This window comes from Apodemus sylvaticus, chromosome 2 (genome assembly GCF_947179515.1).
Source record: "Apodemus sylvaticus chromosome 2, mApoSyl1.1, whole genome shotgun sequence".
Taxonomy (NCBI): Eukaryota; Metazoa; Chordata; class Mammalia; order Rodentia; family Muridae; genus Apodemus; species Apodemus sylvaticus.
Genome location: NC_067473.1, coordinates 115,871,640 through 115,882,802, shown reverse-complemented (window position 1 = coordinate 115,882,802; position 11,163 = coordinate 115,871,640). Strand labels below are relative to the sequence as shown.

At 55.9% G+C, this 11,163-nt stretch overlaps 1 protein-coding gene across 1 annotated transcript; it reads left to right on the top strand.

Annotated features, from left to right (window-relative positions):
- The first annotated feature begins 380 nt into the window (after positions 1-380).
- On the top strand, positions 381-11,163 carry Fbxo41 (F-box protein 41). Its single transcript, XM_052172591.1, has 12 exons — positions 381-1,279; positions 3,718-3,943; positions 4,362-4,435; positions 4,678-5,036; positions 5,753-5,994; positions 6,170-6,285; positions 6,411-6,563; positions 6,690-6,785; positions 8,660-8,778; positions 8,949-9,107; positions 10,874-10,989; positions 11,101-11,163. Exons 1-12 carry the CDS (start codon positions 381-383, stop codon positions 11,161-11,163), a joined length of 2,622 nt encoding a protein of 873 aa, XP_052028551.1.

The following is an 11,163-nucleotide window of genomic DNA, read 5'->3' as shown; positions in this document are numbered from 1 at the left end:
AACTGCTAAGCAGTCTTCTCCAGCCTCCGAAAACAAATATTAAAAACAAACATACCCAAACACCTAGACCAAGTAATTTTAGCGCTTGGAAGGCAGGAGGCCAGTGGCTATTGGCCTCCTCTGACCCCTCCATCCTGGGCATGTCGGTTTCCCGCAGAATGGGGTACAGGGTTGCTGGACCTGGGAGTAGCGAGTGGGAACCAGGCTAGCAAGCTACTGAGCTTCGCTTTCTCTCTTCCAGCCTCCGGGGCCCTGGCTGTTGGTGAACTGAGCCTCCTTGATCTCGCAGGCCGGGCCCACCCGCGGCCCTCCATGAGCGCGCCCGGCTGACCGTGGAGGCGGCCGCGGTGGAGCCGGCGCGCCCCGAGGGCGGCGGGGCCATGGCCTCGCTGGACCTACCGTACCGCTGCCCGCGCTGCGGGGAGCATAAGCGCTTCCGGAGCCTGTCGTCGCTGCGCGCGCACTTGGAATACAGTCACACTTATGAGACTCTCTACATCCTCTCCAAGACCAACAGCATCTGCGACGGCGCAGCCGCCGCTGCAGCAGCTGCTGCCGCAGCCTCTGGCTTTCCGCTGGCGCCTGAGCCCGCCGCCCTGCTGGCTGTCCCCGGGGCCCGGCGCGAGGTCTTCGAGAGTACGTCCTTCCAGGGCAAGGAGCAAGCAGCCGGGCCGGCGCCTACGGGGCCGCACCTGCTGCACCATCATCACCACCACGCGCCACTGGCGCACTTCCCCGGTGACCTGGTGCCCGCCAGCCTGCCTTGCGAGGAGCTGGCCGAGCCGGGGCTCGTGCCCGCTGCGCGCTATGCGCTACGCGAAATCGAAATCCCACTCGGCGAGCTGTTCGCGCGCAAGTCCGTAGCATCCTCGGCCTGCTCGACGCCGCCACCCGGACCTGGCCCTGGTCCTTGTTCCGGGCCGGCTTCTGCATCGCCAGCGTCGCCATCGCCTGCAGACGTCGCCTACGAAGAGGGCTTGGCACGCCTCAAGATCCGCGCCCTGGAGAAGCTGGAGGTGGACCGGAGACTAGAGCGCCTGAGCGAGGAGGTGGAGCAGAAGATCGCAGGCCAGGTAGGTCGGCTACAGGCCGAGCTGGAGCGCAAGGCAGCAGAGTTGGAGACTGCGCGACAGGAGAGCGCGCGCCTGGGACGCGAGAAGGAGGAGCTGGAGGAGCGCGCATCGGAGCTCTCACGCCAAGTGGACGTGAGCGTGGAACTGCTGGCTTCACTTAAGCAGGACCTGGTGCATAAGGAGCAGGAGCTGAGCCGCAAGCAGCAGTGAGTAGGCCCTGGAGGAACAGCGGGTGGGTGTCTATGGATAGCACACGCTTATCCCCACATATGCCTGGGGTGTCTCCAAGCGGCCAGTCTGAGCATAAGTTCTAAGACGAGTCCACGACAGTGTTATCAGTGGGCTCAAGAGTGTCGTGGTGGTGCTTTGGGACGTTGTGCTTACCCTTGAAAAGCGTTTCTTCGCCTTTGATATCCAGGCCCAGGCCGCGCTTGCTTTTTTGTACCAGATCTTTCTCATTAGCCTACTAAAAGCAATGGCCCAGTTCTCCACGCCTTGGACTTGGTAAAAGTATGCAGACACAACTGCACCCCTTTCATAAAGATGGAAGAGGTACTATAAACCCCTACCTCTGTGCTTTTGCTTTCTTGAAGGCCTTTCTTGTCTTTCTAGTTCTTTCTTGAACCTACCCACTGGGGTCAGGTTGCCACTTCCACGAGCAGCCACTGTGTCATCAGCAAACTTTGTGTTCCTCACCCCCCCGGATCCATCTGCAGCACCTGCCTGACACAGACTCCCTCCCTCTGTAGCCCAGGCTGCCTTCGAACTCGTGATCCTCCTTCCTCTGCCTCACGAGTACTGGTATTACTGCCACGCACCACCACACTTCGCTTTCCTCCATCTTTGTCCCTTTTTACCATCTTTTCTGGCTTCCCCATTGCTTCTCTAGTCTCCAAGGGAGCCTTAGGAACTGCAGTGGGTCAGACATTGTCCTTGTCCCCATTGTAAGTTCAGCCCAGTCAGGGATTTTCCTTTTTTTTTTTCTTTGAGGAAAGGATTTTTGTTTATACTTTATACTCCATAATAAAGAGAGGTCAGAGCAGGTACTCAAGGCAGGAACTGGAAAAGAGACCACGGAGGAGCATTTACATCCTGGTTTGCTCTCCGTGGTTGCTCCGCTTTCTTTTTTGTATGTAACCCAGCACCACATGGCGAGGGACAGCACCATCCTCAGGATTTCCTCTTTTTTTGTTTAGAAATGCTTTCCAGGTATCTCAGTCAGTGCCTGGCACCTGGATGAAGTGTTGAATGCGTGCGTGAACATCTGCGTGCAGGTGGGGAGATACACAGGGTGACTGAGTGTGCTGGGCTTGTGTGTGCCCCTTGGATGTTGGGAGGTGGTACCTCGTGGTGCTGTAGGAGTTCTTTACCCATGGGTTGATGGAACTCTCTTCATTTTGATGGTTCTAGAGCACACGCGTGTGTTTGAGCAGATTGGTGGGCCCTGAGCCTCCGTGGTTCTTGGTGTATTTCAGAGCATAATGTGCCTGAGAATGAATATATATGATTGCACACATAGGAACATGTCGGAGGTTGTGTATTGGGCCAAGTTAGGATATGTGTTCATCGCTATGAGGTTTCAGTGAGGCTGGGCGTGTTCCTTTGTGAGGAGGCAGTGCACTGAGGCCACAGAAAGTCTGCTTTTTGTTTGTGGGGCTCTTGTGTCTGGAGGTGACTGTGTGTGGGAATGACCTGTGACTGTGTCAGGGAAGACTAGGTGTATTTAGTTACTTTGCTTGTTGCCCTGACAAGTTAGCTGACATAGTTTAAGGTGCTGGCAGTTTGTTCCCTGGGTCTCTTGGTGGGAGGAAAAACCAGCTCCTCATGCTGCCCTCCAGCTCCTGACGGTGTGGGAGCACAGATTTGCTTAAGTTTTTGTTTTAGATGTGTCTTTGCTACTTTTTGTGCGATTGAGTATTATGGGTGCACACATGACTTCTGGTGCTCTCGGAGGTCGGAAGAGGGCGTTAGATCTCCTGAAATGGGAGTTACAGGCAGTTTTGAGCCAGTGTGTGGGTGCTGCGAACCAAACTCGGGACTTCTGCAAGAGTAACAAGTGGCTAAGTGGTCCCTCCAGCCATATGTAATAACATTTTGTATTTTGAAAGCAACTTGAAGGGGGAAGGTGTGTTTTGGCTTGTAGTTTGGGGAAGCACTCTATCATTGTGGGACTGGGATGGTCTTGGGCATGTGGGGTCGCTGTTCCCAACGCTTCAGCCAGGAGACACAGCTGGAGGCTGCTGCTCAGCTTGCTTTTGATTTTCTGCTGAGGCTGGAACCCCAGCCCATGGGGCGGTGCCACCCAAATTTAGGGTGGCTCTTCCTGTCTCAGCACAATTCACAAGCTTCCTCACAGATTTGTCCAGAGGTTTTTCTCTTATATGATTCTAGATTCTGTCAAGCTGACAGCATTAACAGAGGTATCCTATATTGACTGTGTGGCTTGCGTGTCTGCCTGTTTGTGGTGTGTGTGTGTGTGTTAGGGTTGGGTTGGGGAGCATGTGGTGGGCTTTATCCATGGGACCACGAGCAAACACTTTGGGCCACTGTGTTAGCTATCATTCCCACTGGCTGCTTTCCTCCAGTGAGAGGTTTGAGGGCAGTCAGGCTGGGGACCTGGGGTAAGAGACTGCTCCCTGCCCAGGGAGGTGGTGCAGATCGACCAGTTCCTGAAGGAGACAGCAGCTCGGGAGGCCAGCGCCAAGCTGCGCCTGCAACAGTTCATCGAGGAGCTCCTGGAGCGTGCAGACAGGGCCGAGCGCCAGTTGCAGGTCATCAGCAGCAGCTGTGGCAGCACACCCAGTGCCAGCCTGGGCAGAGGCGGTGGGGGCAGTGCCTCGGGGCCTGGGGTGAGAGGCCCAGGCAGAATGGTGAGTGTGTACCCCCACGCCTTCCCGCACACAACCCCAGCTTGCCTCCACCCATACCCCTAGAGGCAACCAACCCCGGGTTAAAGTGGGAGGGAGGTATGACAGGGCAGCAGTGCTGGATCTGAGGCTGTGACAAAGCAGCTTCAGTAGCCTCGGCCTTCAGAAGCCCATCTCTGCATTCCAGTCGAGAGCCCAGGAGTCACGAGCTGGGCCCTGGGGTGCTGGGTGGGTGACTTGGGTGGGAATTTGGGAGCCTGCCTGTCTGGACTGTCTGTCTGTCCATCCGTCCATCTTTTCCCAACTGTTTTCTTCTCTCTCCTTTCTTTCTTCTATCCATCTTCCTCTCTCTCCCACAATTGCCTTCTTCTCTGGCCTACTCTGCCCATCCTTTCTTTCCCTTCCACTCTGGGGGCTGCAGCGAGAACACCATGCAGGCCCAGCTGTGCCGAGCACATACGCCGTATCACGGCACGGCTCCTCTCCCAGCACAGGGTAAGCCTTGGGCTTGGCCCACCCCGAACAGCCTACCCTCACCCTGGAAAGTCTGCTGGCCCATCAGAGGCTCGTCCCCTTCTGTGCCCACCCCACTGTTGTCACCAGTCTGGCTCTCCATGCTCAGGGAACTTTTTGGAAAGCAAGACGGGGGGTTCCCCATGGCTGGTGGTAAGGATCGTGGGGACTTGGGACAGTCTGGTGCCCCTCAGCCTTCAGTATGCCCTCCCCCACCTACCCAGGGCCTCCAGCCGTGTGCCAGCTGCATCCCAGAGCTCAGGCTGCTATGACAGTGACAGTCTGGAGCTGCCCCGGCCAGAGGAAGGGCCCTCGGAGGACAGTGGCCCTGGGGGCTTGGGTTCACGGGCCCAGGCTACCAACGGTGGTTCAGAGCGATCCCAGCCCCCTCGTAGTTCAGGCCTAAGACGACAGGCCATCCAGAACTGGCAGCGCCGACCGCGCCGTCACAGCACTGAGGGGGAGGAGGGTGACGTCTCAGATGTGGGCTCCCGAACTACTGAGTCAGAGGCCGAAGGACCTTCTGATGTCCCACGCCCTGGACCTGCTGTGGCTGGCCCCTTGAACAGCTGCCGGCTCTCAGGTAAGTCCTGAGGGAGTGATGAGACCACTCAGCCTCTCATAGGGGACACAGGGTGGTGACCCTTGGCTCCTTCCTCTTGCTTACCTATCAAATGCCCTTCAAGTTTGGAAGAAAGGCTTATGTGGCAGGGCAGGCCTGCAGTGACCTAAGGTGCCTCATTTAAGGAGTCTCTGTACATAGCGGGCTCCATCACAGGTAGGAAGAGGATCTGAGGCACCAGGCAGAGAGCGGGGCTCTGCGGGAGTAGCTCTGTGGAAGGCTTTGAGTCAGGGTGACCCTTTAGAAAGTGTAGGGTTTCGGGTGGGTTTGTGTGTGGTTCAGTTAGTGAAGCGCTTATCTAGATCCATGTGGCCCTGGCTTCCAGCTCCAGCACCTAACACTGGACACGGTGGTGCACGCCTGTTATCCTAGTACTTGGGCAGCAAATGCAGGAGAACAGAAATTCAAGGCCATCCTGGGCTTGAGTTCAAAGCTAGGCTGGAATACATGAGACCCTGCCTGTAAAATTTTTGGTGTGTGACAAAGCAATAGAAAACTCCCCTTTCCAATTAGTAAAATTTGGGGTGCTTGTAAAGAAAGGGAAAGCAGGGGCTATGCTGTCTTCCCAGGGAGCTGGTGCCCAGTGGGGTGGCAGCTCCTGCCTTTCCCCAGCTCCTCACCCACAACCCTGACTGGTCTTTCACTCTCCACTGTCCTTTGGCCCTGCTCTACTCCAGCCCGCCCTGAAGGAGGCAGCGGGCGAGGCCGTCGGGTGGAGAGAGGAAGCCCCTCACGCTCCAATGAGGTCATCAGCCCAGAAATCCTCAAGATGCGTGCTGCCCTCTTCTGTATCTTCACCTACCTGGATACGCGGACACTGCTGCATGCCGCAGAGGTCTGCCGGGACTGGCGCTTCGTGGCCCGCCATCCTGCTGTCTGGACAAGAGTGCTGCTGGAGAATGCCCGAGTCTGTTCCAAGGTGCCTGCCCCTGCCCTCCTGGGAGCCCACCTTTGCGCAGCAGACCTGGCCCAAGACTAGTAACCCCTACAGCCCTGCTTCCCCAAGATGCTCTCCCGGTGCCTCCTCCTCAGGGCTAACCCATCACCAGCCAGTCAAGTTCAGACCTCTGTTCATATCACTTGATCTTTCCCAGTTCCTGGCGATGTTGGCTCAATGGTGCACCCAGGCTCACTCATTAACATTACAGAACCTGAAGCCCCGGCAGCGGGGAAAGAAGGAAAGCAAGGAGGAGTATGCCCGCAGCACCCGGTGAGGCCTGCGGGCGGTGGGGCGGGCGGTGGGTGAGTGGGTGGCCTGCCCAGAGTTAAGTGGGGATGCTTCCCAGGTGAGGAAGTGACCACCAGCAGTTCCCTGACCTTGTTGGTCATCCCCAGGGGCTGCCTTGAAGCAGGGCTGGAGTCCCTGCTGAAGGCGGCTGGTGGGAACCTGCTGATCCTGCGTATCTCCCACTGCCCCAACATCCTCACTGACCGGTCGCTCTGGCTGGCCAGCTGCTACTGCCGTGCCCTGCAGGCTGTCACCTACAGGTGGGTCCTCTGTTCCAGAAGCACAGCTTACCCCTTGTGTGCCTCGGGCTCCAGAGGGCCTTAGGTACCACATGGTCTTGCCTCTTAGTGGGATCAGAGGCTACTTGAGCTTCGGCTTTTCCACAGGAGTGCCACGGACCCTGTCGGCCATGAGGTGATCTGGGCCCTGGGTGCAGGCTGCAGAGACATTGTCTCCCTCCAGGTGGCGCCGCTTCACCCCTGGTAAGCCTAGGAAAGGGGGTGGGTAAGGGGAGAACAGCAGGGGGCCTGGCCTGGGGCTGAGGACAGAGATGGACTGTTATTGATCATTGTGTTGCTAATTAGGAGCAGGGCTGGGGTCTCTCGCTCTGGCTTGCTGGCAGTGCCACTTAACAATTTTTTATTACACGTTTTGGTGCGGGGAATTGGGTATGTGTGTGGAGGTCAGGGAACAACTTACAGGAGTCCTTCCTTCCTTCCACCATGTGAGTCTCTGAGATGAAATTCATACCATCAGGCTTGCCTTCACCCAGTCAGCCATCCTCACAGCCTGGCATCGCCACGCAACCCTGTGATTCACAGCGTTGATTTGAGAGCTGTTGTGACTGGCTCAGTGGCATCCTGTCCACAGAGACGGTGAAGCCCATAATATGCTCTCAGTCAACACTGTCCTGACATAGACTGGGCAGGTCAGGGAAGTCTATGTAACGTAGAGAAGCAGCTAGGGACAGCAGCACACTTGTCGTCTCAGCTACTCCAGAGCTCAGATTGTGAGTTCCAGACCTCTGTGAGCAACTTAGCAAGATTCCATCTCAAAACGAGAATTAGTCTACTGTGGTGGGAGAACCCAGGGTGTGGATCGTCCCTGGCTTTACCAGGGACTTCGTCACATTACCAGACTTCTGTGTGCTGCCCCTCACCCTTGCAGTGATCTCCCCCTGTGCCAGCTCCTCCCACGCTGCGACTGTGGGAGTCTGTCATTGTGGTCACTGCTTGGCTCCAGGGTCCCCCACCCTGACCCTTGATAGCATCTATTCTGTAGTGATTTCTACTTCAGGCTCCTCTGTTAGACTCTGTAAACGTCCGTTTCTGTGTCCTTGTTACCATGGGCATGTCAGGTGACAGAGACCCTGATGCCTGAGTGGACGCTGAGGGATGAGCTTTGCAGTGAGCTGGGCAGGCGGGCTGACAGTGCTTTGGGAAGGCAGGTGGGGAGATGCCACGGAGGCCTTGGTGAGCGACGCGGAGCTGTTGGGCTGGGTGGCGTTACAGCTTTACTTCCCACAGAGGGGGAGGTGGGCCTCTGAGTTCCAGGCCAGCCTCGCCTACAGAGTTGAGTACTATATCATCCAGAGCTACACAGAGAACCTGTCTCAGGGTCGGGGTGGAGAAGATGCAGACCTATGTATCTCATCTAGAAAGTACTAGGGAGCTATCGGGGAGATTGTCAGTTTTAGGAAACGTATTGAGCCAGACATGGTGGTGCACACCTGTCATCCCAGCTCTGGGGACTTGAAGAAAGAAGGTCCTTCAGTTTCATGAGTTTGATGTCACTCAGCCTGGGCTACATGAGACACTTCTAAAAAAAAAAATCTAAACAATAAAATAAGTAATGAAGTTATCAAAAGCGAGGTGTGGTCTGTCATCTTAGCACTTGAGGCTGAGGCAGGAGGATTGCTACTAATTCAAGGCTAGGTGGCAGATAAAGGTCAGATACTAAATGCTGTAGGAGAACCCAGGGTGTGACTCGCCCTGTGCTCTTGAGGGTGGAGCTGGGTCTTCACCGTCACCCTGCATTCCACAGCACGGGTCCTCTTGGCTCTGACACGCACTTGGTAGCTACCTGGAGCCGGATGAGGACTTGGCCACCAGGCGCAGAGTGAATGGAGACCAGGGTCATCTACAGTTCTCGGTGGCTCCGGAATCCGAAGCTGCCAGATGTAGCAAGAGGGGAGAGGACAGAGTCAGGGATGAGCTACTTTCTAACTTGAAACGCCAGCTGGGTTGTTGGCAAGGCACTTACTTGCCCGAGGCATGAAAAGACTCCTGGGTGGGCTATCACGCGTGGGGTGGGAGCGCAGTGCCTCCCTGACCACTTGCCTCTTTTCATTCTAAAGCCAGCAGCCCACCCGGTTCAGCAACCGCTGCCTGCAGATGATTGGACGCTGCTGGCCCCACCTCCGGGCCCTGGGTGTAGGCGGTGCCGGCTGTGGGGTCCAGGGCCTGGCATCACTTGGTGAGTCTTTCCTTGCGGTTAGAGTGTGTAAGTAAGAAGCAGGCCAGGGTGAGACGCTGCCTGTGAGAGCCCACGAGCGTTGGGGGCTGCAGCCTGGGTGATGGCAAAACTGAGTGCTGGGCAGGGGGGCCAGGGAGTTTGTCACCAGGCCTATCTTCTTCCTCTCCTAGCAAGAAACTGTATGCGGCTGCAGGTCCTGGAACTGGACCACGTGTCAGAGATTACCCAGGAGGTGGCGGCCGAGGTCTGCCGGGAAGGCCTGAAAGGACTGGAGATGCTGGTGCTTACAGCCACCCCTGTCACCCCTAAGGCCCTGCTACATTTTAACAGTGAGCAATGGGGGTTTGGGGTTGCAGGGTATGGCTACATGCTATCCTCCGACAGTTTGCAACAAGGAGTGAACTCTTCCTGGGGTGATGCAGACAGATGCTACTCCTCCCTGAAGGGGCATCTGGTGTACCAAGTAGTGCTGCCAGAATCCAGCTTGCTTGAACCATGGCATGGTGTTTACTGGGCTTACTTGCAGAACATGGGTGAGGATTACTTACAGAGTGTGGGTCACTCCAAAGACACCATTCCAACAAAAAGTCTCAGCACGAAAGACAGCCTCCTCATGGCTGCTTGGGTGGAGTGTTCCTTGTACTCTGGTACCTCCAGTGACCATGCAGCTGGGGAAAGACTGCACACAGCTGGGCGAGACAGGGAAGGACTGGCTGACAGCCCAGGTGAGGGTCTCTCTGAGACTCTCCAATTCAGAAAATTCAACAAGACCAATTCTTGGGGGGTCTCTTGGGATAGTTTGTAGCTTCTAGCAGGCAGTGTAACTATTTCCTGTTACTCTAACCAGCATGTGCCCGTGCGGGGGCAGATGGAATTTTTTGCCTTGGCTCACTGAGTGTCTCTGAAGTACTCCAGGCCCAGTTGACAGCATTCAGTGTCAACTGTTCAGCTGCGCAGGATGGCTACTGTTCTGTGCTGGGCCACAATGTCACCAAGAGCTGTGTGTGTGGCACCACTGGTTTGTGTGTGAGTCTCCCACTGGGGTAGAGGTGGAGAACAGATAAGGCCACTCTTGTGCGCGAGGCTTTGCTTCCTGAATTTTGTAGTCTCATCTTTTGACTTTTTAGATGGTAGAGTAAAATATATGTGACTCCTCAGGGACATTTCTTGGAGACAAGGACTTCAGTCTGACTCTTTCTGCGCCCACGTCAGCCCACAGCCTTCACTGTAGACCACCACTCAGGACCACTCTGGGAAGTCACCACAGTTTTCTCCCCAGTCCTGGGGATTAAGCCACAGGCTTTAAGTCTCCCACCCCCACCCACCCCCACCTTTATGAGACAGGATTTGTCTGTGTAGCCCTGACTGTGCTGGAACTTAGATCAGGTTGGCCTCAAACTCACAGAGACCCATCCGCCTCTGCCTCCCCTCCCCATGCAGGCAGTAAAGACGTGCAGCACCATGCCTGGCCTTTTTGCATTATTTCTTTGAGACAATCTCACTAAGCTGTCCCCGCAGGCCTTCAACTTGATGATCCTCCTGTCTTTGACCTCTTGAGTAGCTAGGGTGACAGCCCTGGGCTGTCACACCTGTTTCCTTGACTTTATCCCTTCCTGTTACTTTCAACCACATGTCTACCTAAATAGCCACCCAGAACTCACCACCCAGTCCCCCAAGTCAAGCTGTCCAGGCCCCTGCAGCTCCTGACCTCACTCAGCCCCTCCCAGCATCATGGCTGAAACCATTATTGAAACCATTGCTTCATTGTCTGATGTGTCCCACTCACCCCAGTTAACACTCAGCCTCAGGTCAACAGCTCTGTCCCTCACTTCCAAGTGTCCAGGCCATGGCACAGCTGTCCCCTCTGCCAGGGAGTTGCCAGGGCAGTGAGCAGCTTGCTGTCACACACTTGTCCCCCCAGGATATCTTTACTTGTCTTAAGATATTTTATTATGAGCTGCAGCCAACACGGGCCTGGTCCTCTTGTTCCTGGGGCTAGCCCAGGTGTGTTTCTCAGTGGGGCTCTGGTTTGATTCCTGAGAGAAGATGCAGCCCCCACCCTTGCCAAGCACCTTCTCCCTTCCTTGTTTCCCAGGCATCTGTCGCAACCTCAAGTCCATTGTGGTGCAGATTGGGATTGCAGATTACTTCAAAGAGCCCAGCAGTCCCGAGGCCCAGAAGTTGTTTGAGGATATGGTGACAAAACTCCAGGTGAGAGGTGCCTTTTAATGCCACCCAAGACCCCTTGACTGAGGCTGTTGAGGGTGGCAGTAGTTTACCTGCCCAACCTAAGGAGAGCTAACCTAGGGCCCTTGTCTACAGGCCCTGCGACGGAGGCCTGGCTTCTCGAAGATTCTGCACATCAAGGTAGAAGGTGGTTGCTAA

What these genes read in the sequence shown, in the direction of transcription:
- Fbxo41 (XM_052172591.1), top strand. Translation starts at nt 381, where the DNA reads ATGGCCTCGCTGGACCTACCGTACCGCTGCCCGCGCTGCGGGGAGCAT. An exon ending in GAGTATGCCCGCAGCACCCG is followed by an intron (nt 6,286 to 6,410) that starts GTGAGGCCTGCG and finishes GGTCATCCCCAG; the next exon opens with GGGCTGCCTTGAAGCAGGGC. An exon ending in GGCCCTGCTACATTTTAACA is followed by an intron (nt 9,108 to 10,873) that starts GTGAGCAATGGG and finishes CTTGTTTCCCAG; the next exon opens with GCATCTGTCGCAACCTCAAG.